Genomic DNA, 19863 nt, shown 5'->3' on the forward strand with positions numbered 1-19863 from the left:
TGTGAAGGGAATGAGTAATTTCAGTATGTATATTACCTGCCTTTGTTAGACTATCATGTTTTACACTTGGCTCTTTTTAATTCTTTTCAGGCTTTATCAAAATAGAAATCACAGCCATAATTTACATTCCTTCCTTTATTAACTGGATGTTAGGAAAAGACAATGAAGAAATTCTGGGAAGTAAAACCTGATTTGATACATCCTTGTCATGCTACCTGACACATTATTGTTCAGGATATAAGCAAAATACATGAATAAAAGACAATTAAGTTACTAACTCCTGTAACACCAGTGAAGGTATGACAAGGATGAGTTAGGCATGGCATGACTAACAGTAACTCCAAAGTAATAACACTGGCAGGAGTTGCATGTTTTCACTTACTTACAAATCTATTCACATTACTACTGAAAGTGATGTATTTTAAAACAATATACATTAAAGAACATAAAAAAGCCACCACCACTCCTCACTCCCTGTCAGAATCTCATTCTGCCAGTTAAAGTGCTGTCACAAGAGACCATCTCTGGTGACAGTGACAGTGACAGTGACAGTGCTGACAGCCATCTTGGTGCTCGCATGGCAAATGGCCTTCTGACAGCTTAGAAAAAATGTCAGAGTAGCAGCTTCCCATTTTCAGGAGGTGTTTTACCAAGTTAATATTGTTGCTGTTTTGAAATTAATTTCTTTCCAAAACGCAGAAGAAGTAAGTCATTTACACAAATGCCAAGAAAGCACGAGTCTGTGCGTCATGAATTAATTAAGCAATCACCTGCTCCTTTTTCTTCTTGCTCTCAAGAAAATGTTAAAAAATAGCAAACTAGCACGACCTTTAAAACTAGAGAGGTTCAGTAGTCATATCTAAATGAACATATACATCACTTTCAGGTGGGTTAGTCTTTGAATTGACAAAGAAATTAGACTCCAAAATAAAAGGTTCAGCGTAACTAAGCAGAAATCAGCTATGTAACACACAGTGCTGTGGCTAGAATGGAAGTACTGCAGTAATATTTAGAAGTGGCAGTGTCCTTTCCCAGTAGAGCAGCTGGGACCATGTTTTTCCACATGACATGTCATTGTAATTTTAGGTTTAGTGATGAATAGTGGAAATTCCTTTCAGTTAGGGATTTTTGGCTTCTTCATCCAAATATGACATGCAGCACTATACAAACCTTGTCCCTGTTGAAAAAAGGAAACAAGGGGAAGCTGTGAGGGTGCATCAGAGGATGGTACATGATGGAGGAAGTTCAGGAGCTGTGCAATGCAGCTGACCTGCACCCAAGCCTGAATTCAGTTCCCCTCTTGCCCTGAAAGAGACTCCTTTTCATCCAGTATGGACAGCAGCCCCCCTTCCCTTCATGGGGTCGAACAGATGGCTCAGAGCACAGAGTGAGGGAAAAGAGTGTGCAAAGCTGCTTAACCTGCTTAGCCAGGTCTAACATTAACATGTTTTCCCCTAGTCAAACCACATCTTATGAGAAGGACCCCATTCTGTGCATTTGTTTTTTTTTAATATGTCCTGTAAATGTCTTTTTTTTTCTTTTCCTAGAAATGAGAAGAAATATATAAGCAGATATTGGAAAGAAGTGAAAGTTGGAGACTTTGTGCAGCTTCGCTGTAATGAAATTATACCTGCTGACATATTGCTGCTCTCCTCAAGTGATCCTGATGGGCTGTGCCACATAGAAACAGCTAACCTGGATGGTGAAACTAACTTAAAACAAAGGCAGGTGGTGAGGAGGTTCTTAGAGCTGGTAAGTCGCCATTCTTAACTCTCACTTAAGATAAGAATTTGTTTCAGATAAGTAAACTGTTCACCAGTCCACTCCACACCAGCTAAATCTGCTTGTTCTAGTAATGCTAATGAATTATTGTTATGGTTGTCATTGAAATACTAGCACTTGCCAACAGCTGACCTCATCATAGTATCAGAAGTTTTACCATAATTTTTCCCTGAATTTGAATAGGAATTATCTGGGGCAATTGTGTGCGGTTGGAAAATGTTGGGGGTTTTTAATGGCTTCTATTGTAGCTTGATTTTTGAAAACACATTTTAAGTCCCCAGTGAGATGATATTTAAATATAAACAACTACTTTTCCTGCCTGCAAACCAGATCAGTTTCAATTAGGAATTTTGCCTGAAACTCTGTGTTGCAGAATACCCCTCCAGCACTTGGAGCATTAAAGGTTGTAAGATTTAAAGGGACAGCATGCATGCATTCTGGAGGTGTCTGTGCTGAAAAACTGTTGTACTGCTCTCTCACGGTGCTTATCTCTCCGCAACAGCACTATTTTGAAACAAAACAAAATCCAGATCAGTTACTTTCAGCAGAATTAGAGGAAATTACCTGAAGTTTTACTTGCTTTAATAATCTTACTGAAATAGTATTTCTTTGTATGCCCTCCTCTCCCTTACCTCTTGCTAGCTAACCTCAGTTTCCTGTATTTTGTTAGGAAAAAAATTAAACTCTTTTCTAGATTTCAGCTAAATCTTTTTTTCCTAGTAGCTCTCCTTATTTGATAGATTTTGTAAACAATGGAGCTGCTGCCCTTACCATGGCCATCAAACGTAACTACAGAAGCCTATAGTTGTACTGAGGTAATCACCTTAATGAAGTTGCAATCCTTTGAACAGGATAAAAATCAATGTGCCTTCCAAATAATTCTTTGTGGCAGATAAAGCCTTTATCTGAACAGCTTGTGAAAACATGAGATAAAGACTTGTTTAATAATCAGTGATTTCCACATAGAATTTAGACATGACACAGTAGCTACTGCCACGGCAAGAAGCCTAATCAGCTACAGGCCAAATGTTTCAAAAACTCTGATTGTTTCAAAGAAGCTGATTGAATTGCTTCTCAATCATTCCATCTTGTTCCCACTGAATTTTTTCCCAGTGGGTAGAACTCCAGGGTGGTACTCAGATGATGTATCCCACTTCTCTGCCAGCATAGACTTCCTACATGACCTCAGGCAAATTATGTAGGACAAAAACTATAGATTGCATATACACTACTGAATACAGGGATGCTTTCATGTTTGTGGTTACAGTTATAAGCTAAGGGCACGTCCCAGATCTGTCTCAAAGGAAGACCTGGGAATGTACCAGTTCCTCTGCTCATCCGCAGCAAATGGTTGGATATCTGTGATCCGAGACCATCTGACACACAGCAGGAGGTGTTCGTAAACACGGTGAAAGGAATTGATGTGACTAAGTACAGATCATCACAAGTCTGGCTTTCAAGAACCTTGCTGCCCTGAGGAGTCCCTTGTATTACATCAGGATCCCCAGTTTCCTGGCGGCAGAGTCATGATTCAGCACTAGGAGTGTGATTCTTGGAAGCTGGCGGGCTGAGAGGGGACCTGCTGACCCTAAAGCTGTGAAGCCTAGATGCATGCCCAAGCAATCACTTGTGGAGTCACTCTTCTGTCTTCAACCAGTAAACTCATGTATGCATTAATACAGCAGGAAAACAGGCAGCTAAAGACTTCAAGTCTGGATTTTCTACAGTTTGGCAACACCTGTAACCTTTAGACTGTTGTGTGGAAGTGAGTGGCAGTGCCATTTCCACCTCGAAAAGTTAAAGGTTATTGGAGACTGCACTGGACCTGGTTAGGCAAGAAGGCTGAGGAAACAGTGCCTACCTAGGGAAGCAAAGCTAGGTTCATGTGCCAAGCAGCTTAGCACATCAGAGTATATGTGGCATGACTTGCTCAGTATACCCGGCTTTACTGAAGAAGTCAGATATCATACAGATGCTTAGAGTCAGCTTTGTAGATACCTACTGCACTTCGTGTTTTCAGTTCATCCTTCTTCCAAATCTTAGTTCTCTGTATTATGATTATAGAACTTTTCTATCTCAGAAGTGTGCTCCAAGATATGTGGATAAATAATTTTTAGAAACAAATTTTATATCACAAGATGCCTAGCTGCAGTGGCAGTGAGGTCCATAATAAATTGTCAGGGATTAAACAGGGGCCAATGACAGAAAGCTCATTCATTCCAATGAAAATAGGACTGGGCCCCAAGAACTGAAGTATTGAAAGAGAGCTTGTAAGAAAACCACATGTGACTACCTCCCTTCTCTTAAAATAGCTGAGAAGCAGGAAATACCCAAGCCTGGGTTTCTGCATCAACTAAGTTGTAGGGAAAGTGCATGCTTGCAAGTACCAAGTCCTCAGTTCTCAGCAGCTGCAGCATCACAGACCCTCTTTGTAACAGCATCCTGCAAGTTATCCAGCAGAATACTTGCCATCCTCGCTTAAGTCCTGGCCAACACCTGTCTGACCACACTGTTAATTCATGCAGCAGCATTAGCTTCCTCATTCCATGCTAGTAGGGATAGGATCTTACTTGTTCTTGAAGGTGTTGCGCTGCTGAGACACACTCAGCAGTGGGATAGAGGGAGCTGCTTTGGAAATGCTGGATGAACAGTAGGCCCACAGCCAAATACCATGGAATAAGCAAGGTGATGCCCATTTTTTTGAGTGAAGTTCAGTTCCTATCTGGGTATCTCTTAAGCGGCAACAACTAGTGAGAGCTTATTGTTAGATTTCATAAAATACTTTGGAAGACCAAAATTCTCTTGCACCAAATGCTGACCATCCTTTTACCAAATCTCGGGAAAGTTCATTCACAAATCTTATAGGACCTGCATCCCACTTGTTCATGCACTGGACAAGAGCACCTTTCTGTTCTTATATTACCATTACACTCAGCAGAAAACTCTCAGTTATGGTCGTAGCCGTTTGGTTCTGTGTCATTCTGCAGCCCTGTTGTTCAAGCAGGAAAACAAACAAATAGATTATGTAGACCTAACTGTCTTTTTCCCACACTGCTAAACTCTCCCCCCATCTCCCTTACAGGATGACGTGACTGGTCATGTGGCTTATCATAGGAAAAGAAACACAGATTTTTTTGGAAGCTTCTTTTTAAAATATCAGCTGTCAACAGCTGTCTTTGAATAATGTCTCTGTAGCAGTGTCACAAGTATTAAAAGAAGCTGTGTTACAAAGCTTGGCCTTTCTGTGTTTCTTATATGAACTAACTGATAACTTTTGAGCACGTGCCTGTGAAGCAGGTCAGTGAAGGATAGCTATTCATATACCCCTCACTCTGCTGGGCATGGGAAAGGAGCAGGGATCGAGCTAGGAACAATTGTTTTGTGCCACTTTTATGCTTTTTTTATTTTGTCCCTGCCCTGTGCCTATCTATGCAATTTACAGCCCCACAGGTCTATGCTGAGCTGCTTGCTCTAGAGAGCCTGGCTGCCCATTTGGAGTCACTGAAGCGGGGTGCGCTGGTTAGTCCTCTTGCAACCGCAGCGCTCTCTCCAAAAGCGCTCTCCAGAGGCCAGCAAGCCCAGTTCTGTTACGTTGGGTACAGCTGTCCTCTAGAAGGGCAGCTGTTCTGCCAGCATGTTCTGAAAGATCTTTGTGTGTCCCTCTTCAGCATTAACAGCATGTAAAATCTATAGTCTCAGAGAGTAAAATGTCTTACAGTTTACCCCTTCCAAAACTTCATTCAGAAAAGTACTATTCTGATCTCTTTTTAGCTTGCCTCTTGAAGCAGCAATAAGCAATTATAGAAGCTGTTTTGTATCCTTGTCTCCAGTGCTTTGCAGGCATCGTTTTACTCTTAAACATATGCTCAGAAGATCCAAGATTAGCATTTGTGGGCTTGGGTTGGACCTCTCCACTTGTGAATTCCAATAAACTCTTTTCCTTTATAGTGCAAGTGACCAGAAATTTTGTTTATTTTAGTGCTGCTTTGATTTGTCTGAGTGATTTATAGTAGACTGAGAACATACTGCTTTTTAGCTTTGTGTGTTTGTTAATGAATATGATCTGTCTAACACAAGCCTGTACTTTCTATATGTGATTCTACACCCTATCAATACATAAGCTGTGAGAAGGGTCACTGTTATATTTGTCTGTGGCTTGTATGTCTGAAGATACTAGTTTGAATGTATACCTTGTTGTTGTACACTCAAAATCATCAAGAAAAAAGAAAATCACTCAGTAAATAGGTAGAAAAAATGAGACACGGGAGTCTTCAAAGGCCTTGACATCTTTTCCTACGAGACTTTAAATACTGTGGTCTTGTTATCCAGCTACTACAGTGACAGGGGGTGATAGAAATGTTTAAAGCAGTCAGAAAAGTAATTCTGCATGCTCTGTCTTTAAAGCCAAAAGCATAGTGGATTGTCTTCACACTGAAGCATGAATCAGATCCATGTGTGCAGCATGACACTCTGGACAGTACAGCTAGGAGAAAGCACTGTGCTAAATCCCACTGTGAGTGATCTAACAGTGTTAGTAGTGACCACTAAGCATCTCTTGGAAAAAACGAGCGTTTCTTAGTATTCCATCAGTTTCCTTCTAATTTCTAACACATCCTCACTGCTGCCGAGTCACAGCAGCCATTTCTGGTATGCTGGATCTAACAGGAGACACAGTAGGCAGGAGGAATCAATGTGTTTTCTGTGCTACGCTGTAGGCTGCTGTGCCACCACACCCTTCACAGTTGCTTATGGAATGTTTTCCATCCATCTGAGACGTTGTGTCAACCGCTTTTCAGAGAGTGGATAAGCAGATACAGCTTGGGCTGCCAGAGCTCAAAACTCCCTTTCAGGTTTCGTAAACTTGATTTAGGATATTTTGATAGTATGAATCTAGACTCATGAAAAACATTTACATTTCCTTGCTCCACTGTTTTTACTCAGTATGCCTTTTAACAAAATCCACAAAGACTCACTGTGGATTCTGGAGCAGCTTATGGTTTATTAACCACTGGCCATGTCCTGGATGTTTATGTGGAAAGCCTCAGTTCAGCTGAAAGCTAAGCTAAACGCAGCAGCTGCCATCCCCTGTGAGAAGGTGCATGTATCCCTCTGAGAGCTAGTGGGCTTAAGGGATGCATTTTTTTATTTTTCCTCTCATTTTCTCCTAAGAGCAGACTTTTGTTCAAAACGAGCTTGTAACAGTATGATTACGCAGATTTAGATAAGCCTTGCAAATGACTTTGTGGCTGCTTATTTACTTTGTCTAAGAAGCACATCTGAATTTGGTGTCTGCCTGTTTGGGAGGGTTCATTTGCATGCAGACTAGTACCAAAATAACTCATCAGTCTGATTTCCTCTACAGTCAGTATGTGAACCCTTCTGGAATATGTATAAACTTAGAGCATGCAAGCACATTTGCTCATCTGTCCCTGCCTGGAAGCCAGGCTGCATTGGCAGATCCAGCTTTCATTCCAGCCCACTGTTCATTCCACTTCCACTGTTCTTGCACAGTGCTGACAGCATACTGGGTACAGCTGGACTTAGAGGAACAGTCCCACAGCTCCCTGTTCCAAGCATTAAGCCATTTACACCATCTTTTTCTTTCCCTGTGCATCGTGGGCAGAAACTAGTCCAGAAGAGAAGACTGCTTTCTAGAAGGGCTGCACTGTAAGCTTGACTGCCGGTGACTGCAGGCAGCTCTATATATGAGGTACTTTATGAAGGACAACTCAGTCCGAATTGCATGAGAACAACTCACAGCAGGGCAGCCTCGATATCTCAATGTAGATGTTTCTTTTGCATTCAGTTTTTCTCCCTCAAAAAATAATAATATTTAAAAAAAAAAGGAAAGAAAGCGATTTTCAATTTTTGATTTAGCCTAAACTCAGCTAAGATTTCTTATGCAGCCATCTGCATTGGTTAAACTAGCCCAGTTTGAGACAACTGCTGAAGTTAAACCAGCACAACCCTCAGGCAAACTAGTTTTCAACTCACCTGCTGATACGAGCTTCTTATCTCGAAGAGTCTGATTGAGTCTTCTAAAGCAACACAAAAATGGGCATAGCTGTACTCTCCCTGGGGCTCCTTATCTCACTAATATAGCCCTCAGGCTATCACCCATCTGAAATGAGTGGGAATAGTACACTATTATAGAATCATAGAATAGTTAGGGTTGGAAAGGACCTTAAGATTATAAACAAGTAGATGTGAACTCATCAGCATACTCACTGTTGTTTAGACTGTAAGTGCTTTAACAGGGTAGAATCAGGCCACAAGAACAGTGAATGTCTCTGTAGCGTCTTTCGGGGGTCATCCCTTGTGTCTTTCTTTTTTGAAGTATTTTGAGAAAGTTCACAAGGCTAGGAAAAATGGCTCGAAAATTCCAGATACGCACATGTTAAAACAGCAGATTAGTGCTCCATCCCACACATGTTGCCAAAATTAGATTTCCCCAAGGGAAAAGAGAGTTAAAAAAAATAACCAAACAAGCAAAAGAAAACACAGTTTTTTCCTTATGCACTCCCGCAATATTAAATTAAAGCTATCTTTTTTATTTTTACAGTTTAGCTGAAGATCTTAGGGAAACAAGTCTTGTAAGAAGATGTGTTTGTCAGTGCAAAATGCAAGCATGTCACACCCTGTGAAGACCTTTGAGTTCACACACTGAATGTTCAATACATTTCTTTGATGAGGTTTGAGTCACTATGAAGAGCTCTACACCTATATTGTATCTTTTTTTGGATAGTACAGTGTTCAGAAATGACTTGTGTGGAAACTGTGGACGTGTCTAGTTAAAGAGGAAGCAACAACTGTCTCTCTAACAGAGAATCAAATGCCTGGTGCAGAATGGTCTGGTGCAGAGCAGGGCCCAAGCCACTGTTGTGGCAAACTCTTGTGCGAGCTAAAACTCCTTAAAGGAAGGCTCAGAACAATTTTTCACTCTACTGTTTTACCATGGCATTTAGTTAGCAGTCTCACATCAGGATGTATGGGGAAAAAAAACCTCAAGAATGATGGTTCACTTCCTCCTTGGTCAACTTTGAGCAAGGTTGCCGTCTCTTTCTAGTTTCCATTGTGCAGGTGTTCAGACCACAAGTTTGACTGTTGAGAAAGCTTCATTAGAGGGACAAAAAATTTGAACATCTGTAAGAGAAAATTTTGGATATCTTAATCCAAGCAATGGGGCGGTGGGGAACGACAAACAAAAAGTCCATTTCTGAAAAGTGCTGAATACTTGACTTTTACCATTGGCATTGGCTGTTTGGTTTTGTGTTTTAATATAGGTTAAAGGGGCTAAATTGATGAATCTAAGTTTGAATGTCTAGGTCGTGAAGGACCTCCCATGCCTAGGGTAATCCTTCCAGCACCAGTGGAACAGTGGTAGATCCATGTAAGAAAACGTATTATGCCAGTGCTTGTGCTGCATCTGCCCTCTAGAGAGGCAGGACATTTCATTCTTTATATTGATAGTTGAGCATCTCTCCGTTCTGCTGTTTCTATGAAAAAGCGTTAGAAAACAAGAGAGCATTCCAGGTCCATAGAGAAAATAAAATGCTATACTGCTTTCTAGTGACAGAAAAGTAAACATTTACATTTAAAACAGGAAGAGAATTTCCAATTTTTTTTTTTTTTTTTTACTTTTCTCATCTCCTAGCCTAATTCAGTTTTACTGAACAAAAGTTTATTTCTGGAACTGTTTATTCCTTAGGCATACATCGGCCTGCCTGTCATCTGGGAACAGGAAATATCTGGAATATCTGTTTTTAGAAATTAGATTTTGTAATATAACATTGAGAACTCTTGATTTTAGGGCCAGGATTTTTGAGCTGGAAATACATCATGCTGCACTTGTCTCTCATACCACAACCCCAGTTGGCAGTATCAGTGGTTTGGAAAGGATGGAAAGGCCTTCTTTTCCAGAGCAGGAGGGTACACAGTATTAAGCCATGTGTAACCCCAGCTGTGATGGTTTGGTCTCACTTTCTTCTGGAAGCACTGAGGTAGAGAAGGGGTCTGCTGTTCTGCCAATAAAGGCAGAGCAGCAAAATGAGGAACTCCTGTATTTGTCTCAACATCAGGGATGTGAACCCTCATCCCACTTCTGTTTTCTCCACCTGCTACCCTCCAAGTCTTCTACACATTTTAGTACTAATAAGGACATGAAGGACAGTAGAAATTTGCATTAAAACATTCTTACATGGGAAGTGGCTGGCCTTATCTATGTCTCAAAATTGTTATTTCAGTAAACGCATGAAAATTTCCATTAATGCGGTTATATTCAGGTTCATACGTCTGATGGTCAGACACTTTACATATGTGTATGTGCCTGTGAGAGAGAAAGCTATGATTGTCCTGTAGGTACGAGACTGGAGAAGAAACTGTTCTCCACACGGAGCCATAGTGCTTGTACTTCCATTTGGGTTTGAATTAAAAACATCAGTAGTACATGGAGATTTATAGACAGTAGTTCTAATACACTAATTCAGCTTTCTTAATGATACAGCAATGGACTGGTTTACATCAAAGCAGGGAACACAGCCTTTTGGCTTCTAAGAGAAAGAGAATTAGATGTTTAACATACAGCATGGTTAGAAAGTGCGTATAAGTTGTCATAAGCATTTACTAGCCCCTCCCTAACTTTTCCAAGCCTGTTTTCTTATTATATTTTTGGCCTGACTTGATTAAATACCAGATTCAAGCCATACCTCAGATGGCTGAGGATATGTATATACCTGTACAGCAATGTGGCCTGTATGGCTGAGATCACAGGGATCTGACTTACAGGCAGATCCTGCTGCAGTGTAACAGGAAGGAATAAACAAAAAAGCAACAAACAAAGAAACAAAAGGCAATGGAGTATCTCCTGGTGCTGCCCTGGAAGCTGTGTTGGTGATCTTTGATTCAGGTAGGTAACTGATAATGGCATGGAAGAGACCTCAATCCCTACACAGCAATACGTGTTCATCCTCCTCTGCTCATTTCCCAGCTCTGCTGCCCAGTTTTAGAGCTGGCAATGCCATTTTGAATTTCTTTTCACAAGATCTATACAATCAGCTGATGTCTGGAAAAAATCACCCTGGAATTCCTTGAGTTTTTGAAAAGGTGTTTTTCACTTTGCTACTGGAGTCTTTAGCATGTTGATTGAAATTTAACTTGTTCAGTTACTCAGTAAATTAGGTAGTAGATAAGAATAGACAGACTGGAAAGTGAAGCTCTTAGCCAAAGTGTTCAGCAGCCATCCCAAAATCCCCCATGTGCCATGCATGGCAACCACAACCATGCCACCCTTAGACTGACTCTTAATCTTCACATCTGCCTTTCCACCCTCTCCACAGGGCTACGAGGGGAAATACAGAAACATCTGGGGTTAAGCATAGAAAGTGCACTCTGAGAGCTGTGTTTGCCTCAGGAGCATTATTAAGGCAGGCAGGTGATGGTGAATGTTGATACAAGATACAATTCCAAGCAAAGATGGCATGCCAGTGTCCAGCTTGGGGAATTTTTACTTGGTCATATAGCCTTCTCACACTGGCAATGCTTATGGAAAGGCTGACAGATCTATGGTATTGCTTATACGAATGCTTCCCTGTAATATCTGGGATAAAAAGTGTCTTTTCATTAGGACTGCTTCTTTCCTACTGTGGCAGGGGCTGGAGTTTCTTGGGTGGTTGCTGTATGTAACAGGTTTCCCTCACATCCTAGAAACATTTCTTAAGCATAATGCCTTGCAAGGTAAAGCTGCTTTTATCCAGATTCTCTGTCTTCGGGTTGAGATGTGCTCACCAAGCTTTGGTGTGTTTAACTGCGTCCTGACATTACAGCTGCTACTGTTAGGTTTTACCATTCATAAGGAAACCCCTTCATTACCAGCCACTCTCTCTTCTGTCAGGACTCTTATGTTCTGGTTTTCATTTGTGGAATGATGCAAGAGTGGTGCTTGGCATTTCCCTCTTCTGGTTGAAATGTCTTAGTCCTTCCCATTCCCATTTCTTCTGGCAGAACTTCATCCCACAGGAAGGCAGACTGGCCAGCAGCCCAGGCTAGAGCAGGAGTAGGCCAAGGTATATTCAGAAGCTGACCTGAGCTATTGTGCTACTGAATCAAAATGACTGTGCAATGTTTTTGCCACTAATCAAGTGAAGTTTTCTTCCAGCAGTTATGAAATGAAGCAGAAATATTGCTGGAAATCTCTCCAGAAAAGGGAAAGTACTGGAAAGCGGAGACAGTTCCATCCCACCAAGTGTATGTGAACACGAAGTGAAGAGCCTGGAGAGGAGCAGTGCGGGTTGCACACAGAGTTTTGCAAGCCCTTGAGAGACTTGGGTTTGCAGTGTAGTTGAAGCCTTGAGCTGATGCTGAGGTTGGTTATTACAGACTATGAACCCACTCATTTGTTTCAGTGGCTGGCTTTTGAAACAGGCAGATACTACTTTCTTAATTGTCAAGGTCTGGGTCCATATTTCGACCTTGACATATTCTGTTCCCTTGCCATTCTTCAATGCTGCTATAGTCCATGAATAAATTCATTCACACCACTGTAATTTTCAGTGCATTGCTAAGGATGGCCATAATTCCTAGGGGGTACAATAGAACTTGCATGTGTATATTTTCAGCTTTGTTGACTTTTTTTGGGTTTTTGTACTTTTGTTATTGACTAACAGCAGTTTCTTCAGCTGGTTGTCATAGAATTACTGAGGTCTTCCTAGGCCTTGCAAGCAACACATTTTTCCTGCAGTCTGGATATTGCGTTCTTCCCTCATATTATTTTCTACGAAGGGGAAAACTTTTACGTAGGTCAGCCAGAGGAGGATCAGCCCCCTAACATGTATTTGGCTTGCTCAGCTCTTCCAGTGTTTCTGAATGCTGAATATCTCTGTTCCATTTAAACAAACAGTACTGGAAAAAAAATCCAATTACAGTAGTAGTCGTCAGTGTAGAAAACAAAGCTATTAAATTCTGATGCACGGCTGAATCTCTTTAGTTCCTAAATAGCATAGATCAAACTGTTTCTTCCTTTTTTGTGAATTAGTGGCACAGAGAAATTCTGGCAAAGAGACTAATGCATTTTAGGCATTCAAACATTTCCCTCTTAGTATATGAACAGTCTGCATGCTTTGGATACATAAAATCAGTATGTAATTCCAATTGCACATTAATAAAAGGTCATATTAATTTTATATGGTAAATGCAGAGTACTGCTACATAAAGCAATGACAGGATGGACTGATGCATTAGGAGGATGCATTCTTAGTGCACTTAAATGCTTTTATACTCGAGAGCTATTCTTCTAGCTGAGGCAGATTTTGCCTATTAAATATTTCCTTCAAGTTGTCCCCATGATTCCATTTCTCCCTTTTTGTTTCCTCCAGCCATACATGCCAAAACAAATCCCAGAACCCTCATCCAGCAATTGTACTGCAGGGAGAACTCTGGATAAGATCCCCAGTATAGCCAGTAAACACAGTGTGATAAGTGGGTAACTGTCATTGCCACCCAAGGGCATCGTGGAGTACTCATGCTGTCCTATTGGAAGGAAGGACTGAACTCAGGTTTCTGCAGCACTAAAGTAGGGCACATGAGTAAAGGAAAACATTTTAATAACTGCATTATTTATGTCACTAGCAGGCCATTAAATCTCCCATACAAAATGCATTTAATGAAGGGAAATATGTTGTTTGAACACTATGTAATTGTCAGACTAACTCATCTGGCAGAGCAGCATGCTTTGCTTCTTGAGCTATGACAGTTTCATGAAGTTGCCAGCAGAGTCAGAAAGGTTGGCATTTCACTATAGACATTCAGAATGATCTTACAGCTGAAGCTCCAAAGTTGTATTGGAGAGAGCTAAATTCAGTCTCCCGTTTTTTTTTTGTGACAGCTCCTTCATCCGTCTACCTGTTGGTTTCACACTCTGCAGGCGCATTGTAACCCTTTTTTTCCCCTCAACACTTTGCGTCAGCTTACATCCTAAAGGTATAAGTTTTTCAGAGGGTGATAAAAAAATCTTTCCATTATGCTTTTTTCTCCTGTGTACATTTGTGCTTCCCCCAGAAACACAGCCCATTTATTGCAGTCCTAAGTTATTGTTTTAAATGAAACTCTTCATCACGTTTAATACATGGAGCATTGTTAAAGCCTAGTCACAAAACCCTTTACATCTGCAATTTAACTTTAATTTGAAGGAATCAATATTTAGCAGGGTTTTGCAATCTGACTGGATCTGCTTACATAAGGAAAACAAGCCTTTCCATTGCTGTATTTAGAGTAACAATGAATTTCCCTAAGTTTTAAGAAATTGGAATAAATAGAATTTATGGATAGGATGCTAAACATTTTCCTAGCAAGAAGACTCCTGAAGAAATGAAGTATGTTCTGTGGCATCCCTGAGTACACAAAATGCCTAATTTAAGTATTACTGTGTGCCCTTTTGGCAAGTTTCAATCTTTCAGAAATACCTATGAGTTCCTAAAAAGTCAGCAGTTTTTTTCAGAGGAAGGCAGTGAACTAAGGCTATTTTGGCAAAATCAAAATGTGAAGTCAGGTATTTGAGGAAAGTCAGTTTCTTACTGAATGAAATCCCATCCTTTTTTTCCTCTTCTTTTTTTCCTTTTTTTTTTTTTGATATGACGTGATATGACAGAAGAAGAGTGAAGCAAGAAGTGGTCTTCACTCCTCTGATGTATTTTGTGCATCATTTCATGCATGCAGGAAGACCTGTTTTTAAAATTATATCGGTAAGAAAGAATTCTTACCACTAGAGTGAAGAGGGTAATATTTAGTCACTGAAGGCTTCTGAATGCTGGCTACGAGCAACCCCCATGTGGGGGCATACCTGAATGTTTCTATGCATGTATTTCTTTATATTGATATTTCTGAAATTCTCAAACCGTATGGGAAGAAATGGCTCAAACCTCTGTTTCACATCTTTCAAGACCTTGTTATGACTTACTCACAGAAAATTGTGTGCTGTGGTGATCCTGGTGTCTTGCTGGGCCATGCAGCACTGGGCAAAGCATGCCACCAGTTTTACTTTCTCATTCCCTGTGTGCAGGCCTGTTCTCTAAGTAGGAAGTAAGACACTGAAAATCAGGCACATCAGGTAACTGCTGCACAAAGGTTTTTTTCATCTTTTTTTCTGTGTTTTCACAGTGATGAAGAAATTCACTGTGAGAGAAGAATTAAAGATAGTGGTGGAGAATTTTTTATTTTCATGGACTTTTATCCAGAAAACAGCACAAATCATGATTTGTGCCCTGTAACACTTTTGGCTTTAACTTCTGTCTAGCTGCAGCTTCTCTTATCTGTTAATACATGAGAACATCATCACGGTTTATGTTTCATTTGCTGCTAAAGTGTGGGCATCAGCATAAAAAGGAACAAAACTTTAATCATTGTGAAATGTTATGTTACCTTTGTGCTTCTTTGTAACCACTGAAAGCAGTTGCACCAGGGTGTTTAACTTACTTGTTCATTCATTTACCAAAAGGCATTTTCACAGCAAAACAGTCATCAGCTGTAACATACAGTGTATATCTACCCTTCCATTTCATAGGGAAGAGATGGAGCTATTTGATTTATTAATAAAACAAAGAGCTTTTGCCATAAATCAGAATTCAGCAGATAGGCTTTGTTTCCTTACGTAAACTACTATTTTAATTGGATTTTCTCTCCTCCCAGTTATTATCTGGTTAAAGATCTTAATCACGTATTTCAAGTTAATTGTAACAGAACACAAATACACAGGCAGTTAGATTTAATGATAAAGGACTTTTAGTTCCAAAACTGAGTCATAAATGAAAAGAATCCAAAAAAGGAGGGAGAAAGACTATGTTGCATGATAGCGATGGGAAAGTCAGGTAGGTTCAGTCCTCTCTGATCTTGACAAGATCTTTCTTTTCTGTGAAGACTTTAGTTCTAGATTCTCAGTAGTTTTTTTCTTCTTATTTGTAAAGTTGCTGGCTTTACTGGCAGGCTTTCTTAGCAGAAAGGGAATTCAGTCTGCAAACTTCCAATTACTCTGGAAGTTAATATGTCTGTACAGCACTGAAACCATGCTCTCTCTGCTGAGTTCAGCAGCCGCAGAAAGCCCGTATTTGATTACGTTGGGTTTTATTATTAGGTGTCTCCAGGATTCCCTCAGGGGTATTCATCAAAGATGTTCAGATTTCTTCCTTTTCTTTTTTAAGACCACTGAATGAAAATTTGTACTAAATAAACTGTTTTATATATAGTATAATAGAAAGACAAGAAATGTTTCCCTTTCCAGTCTTTTCCCTTCAATTTACAAATGCAATTTAAGCTACAGTGGTGACTGTTCTGTAACACAAGCCTTAGGCAGACAGACAGTATCTTATTGAAACACCTTGAACAATGTAGATTATTTTTCCTGTACTCTTTTTTCCTTTTTTCCTGCCAAGGAACATACCAGGGCAAGGAAGGAAAACATGATGTTCTGGGGCAGCAGATCAGGTGTTACATAGGCAGCACAGGCTCTCCCAGCACAAGAAGATTTGGAGTGACTTGGGAGAACTTCACCTTCTCCAACAAGCTCCAAGCCAGCTGCCAGGTAGCACTGGATGCTAGTGTAGTGTCTCTGTAACGTGAGCCTCCGACTGCTGGAGGCAAGGATGCAGGCAGAGTGTGTACAGTTTAGGAGCTGTAGTAGCAGATTTCACATGTCAAGGCCTGAAAGCTTCATGATGTCTGTTCTAGTCAGTGATTCTTTCCTTGTCACTGCTGATGTCTGTGCTTGTCTGAAGTGAGCAGCTGAAGAATGAGGGTCAAAGAGAGTAAACGTGTGGCTTTACAGTATCTGCCCCATTCTACAGCATAATGATGTTTTAGGGCCCTCTGTATAACTAGGTACTTCCGAGCATTCTCAGCATCAAATTTCAGACACATGGAGAATTTTTAGGTTGACCATGAGAAATATCTAATGACCTTAATTACCAACAGTATTTGGTGCTGTGAAGACCATGTGAATTTCTTGCTAAGTCTCAGGTATTTGACTGCCAACTTTGACATAATTTAGGATCCTGATTCTCAGCATAGCAATCTTCTTTGTCAGAGATGTCCTTTGTTTTCACTCTTCCCCCTCCCTGCCTTGTTTACAAGCTGAATTCTGCATGTAAATGTGATTCTTTCCTCCAGTGGGCTGTAGCAGTCTGTAAGTGACAGCCTATCTTCACAGTTCTCTTTATCATCTCTTGTTTCTTGAAAATACAGGAAAGATTTCCAAAAGTGTCAGGCATGGGTTGTTTGAATTGTCTCCTGTATACTGTAAGTCTATCTATCTTCCGGGTGTAACTGGTAGAAAAATGACAGAGGGCACTGATGATGATGCTGACATATCCTCTAGTTTGTTTTATTTAGAAACTAGTTGCTTTCAGATCTTCTGAATAGAGTCAATATCAAAAAAAGACACACCTGTTTCAGAGGAGCTGGCAATAAGATTGTGTCTGTCCTTTGGTTACTGATTCTCCATTAGCTGTTCCCATAGTGTGTTCTAAAAAGTAGTGGTTGGGGTCTACAACTGCTCAGCAAAACCATTATAAAATGTAACATTTGCAGTGTTATCATTGTGGAAAGCTTATATTATGGTAATTCATAATTGGTTCTTTCAAGTGGTGTGCAAAGCAATTTTCTAAAGGTGGTCCTCACTGGTGGAGGCAAACAGTCTTCTCAGCAGCACCAGGACTGACTATCTCTGATTTCATCGTGTAGTTTGTTTGGTCTGGCAAAGAAGGGAGAACCTTGATTTTTATTTGACAAAATCAAGTAATTATGCTGTGTGAGGATGTTTTTCCTCAGACACAACAACGTTCTAACTACAGGTAAACTTAAATAGTCAGCAGAAATACCAAATTCAGACTAATGAGCTAGAGAATCAAAAGGTTTTTAAGTGTTAATTAGGAAAAAGTTATTCTGCTATATGTGTGTAATTTGCTGTAGTAAATTAATTCATCTTTGTTAGCATAAAGCAATTAAGAAGACTTCTAATATTTCAAAAGCTCACATTAGCTTTTTTATAATTGGCAGTATATTGACTTACATTGTCCTAGATTTCCAGTAGCTTCACTGAACATGGAGTATGTCAATACTATTGAATAGTTTGAGCCTTTCAAAATAAATTTCATTTTTCCACTCCAGACCAAAACTATGTGACTTCTGGGCTTGGCATCTTGAATCTAACACTTTTAGAAACTCACATTCTTCCACATGCAAATCAAAAAAGTCATACTTGTAAGGGAGATTTTGGAAGACATCTAAGGAATTTTGGCACCCAGGTCCCTTTGATTTTCAGTGCCAGTGATCAGTGTCATTCATTTGATTGCCTTTGGAAAAAAAAAAAAAAAGGACTTTAATATATTATGAAAGCTAGAAAATAAAGTGATTTTGGCTATAATTTGCAAGTCTTTGCCCTAAGTAATTAACACTTCTATTATTCCAGGACTCAGAATTTGACCCCTTGAAGTTCACCAGTGTCATTGAATGCGAGAAGCCAAACAATGACTTAAGTAGGTTTCGAGGTTACATGTGAGTATTTCATATAATATCATTCAGTATACACTCCTTTTCTCTAATATAGAATAAAATAAATGCTGGTTTGTTTTGGGCTGTGTTCTGCAAGTTGCGTCATCATCACATCTAAATAGGGCTGCATATTTAAGGCTTTTTTAGAGGATCCTCACTTGAGAATAGAGCCTCACGTTTGCATTCCTTAGGATGGATTTAGTTGTCAGCTTTGATGAGTTTACACTCCAGAAATTAATGCATGAAGCAGTGTAGTTACAGACATGCTTCCCCTTTTCTTCCCTCCATGGATCAAAAAAAGCCCATCTGGAAATGGGAGGAAATAGAAAACCGGTCTAAGAGAGCCAGCAAACAAACACAATCTTTTGCACAATGCTTTTATGAAGATGGGTCTGTTTGTTTGATGTTTCTTTTAATATGTGTCATTGAGGAAAATCAGAAAGTAAAACTGGTATTTCTGCAGCTATGGCAGAATTCCTTTCCTCTCATACAGACAAAGCAAAACAGTTGGCTCTCAAAGTGGGTTGCTTGTAGAATCACCTATGGCCACTCGACTTAATTCTAAACAAACAGAACTGCATTAACAGGGTGCTCATCTCTGTCCAATCAATCAGTCCTGCTCAGAAGCAAATGTTTTAGTATGTGCAAAGCACTTTGCTTCTAGCATAGCCAGGACTGCAGTGTGTATGAATGCTGATAGTGGTGACTTAGGAGATGCACTTTTGCATGGCAGTTTTCTAAAGTGTGTAACTATGGAGAGTGAAAGCCTAGGGTATTTAACTTTTGTCTAAATTTTAATTGAGTTAAACAGACACTAATTCTGTTTAGAATACAGTGATTTATCACCTATATTGATTAGGAGTGATAAGCAGTGTTGAATTGCGTAAATGGTACAAGGTAAATTGCTGGACATTGGGGAGTTTTTTATAGTGATGCTATTTACCACCTCAGTTACTACTCTCAGATGTCACAGATTGTGTAGGATGTACTGTCAACTGGGTAAATCAGGACAGGTTTTTTGAAACTACATCAAGTTGTAGTGTGGGAAAATGTGTTCCTTTATTTAGCAGCACAAAGCCCTACAGTTCATGTAAAGATAAAAGTTTAGTATTAGACATTACTGCATGAGGGTGTGTAACTGTCTACATTAATAGAGAGCCTACCCTACTGCAGAAATGACATTTCCAGATATGGAAATGGAAAGTTTGGCAGCTTTTCTAGCAAACTTCATGTGTGTGAATCTTAGTTTCCAAAATATTGAGCAGAGGTTGAATACTGTAGAAGATATGCATAAATTTGTCTTTTATTATATATTTACTTATGTACTGGAGGGAAGGGATGCCATCTGGAATGACCTTGACAGGCTCAACAGGTGGGACAGTACTAACCTCATGAAGTTCAACATGGCCAAGTGCAAGGTGCTGCTCCTGGGTCAGCGCATTCCCAAGCACAACAGGCTAGGTGGAGAATGGATTGAGAGCAGCCCTGAGGAGAAGGACTTGGGGGTGTTGGCTGACAAGAAGCTCAGCATGAGCCAGCAGTGTGCGC

General features: G+C 40.1%; 1 protein-coding gene across 1 annotated transcript in view; it reads left to right on the forward strand.

The window, feature by feature from the left end:
* ATP10A (ATPase phospholipid transporting 10A (putative)) overlaps positions 1-19863 on the forward strand; it is an 89964-nt gene that overhangs the window by 18426 nt on the left and 51675 nt on the right. The window contains exons 2-3 of the mRNA XM_030476465.1: positions 1548-1752; positions 18233-18318. Of these exons, the coding sequence (XP_030332325.1) occupies positions 1548-1752; positions 18233-18318 (291 nt within the window). The remainder of the gene's footprint in view (positions 1-1547; positions 1753-18232; positions 18319-19863) is intronic.

The sequence above is a fragment of the Strigops habroptila genome, chromosome 2 (genome assembly GCF_004027225.2).
Source record: "Strigops habroptila isolate Jane chromosome 2, bStrHab1.2.pri, whole genome shotgun sequence".
Classification (NCBI taxonomy): Eukaryota; Metazoa; Chordata; class Aves; order Psittaciformes; family Psittacidae; genus Strigops; species Strigops habroptila.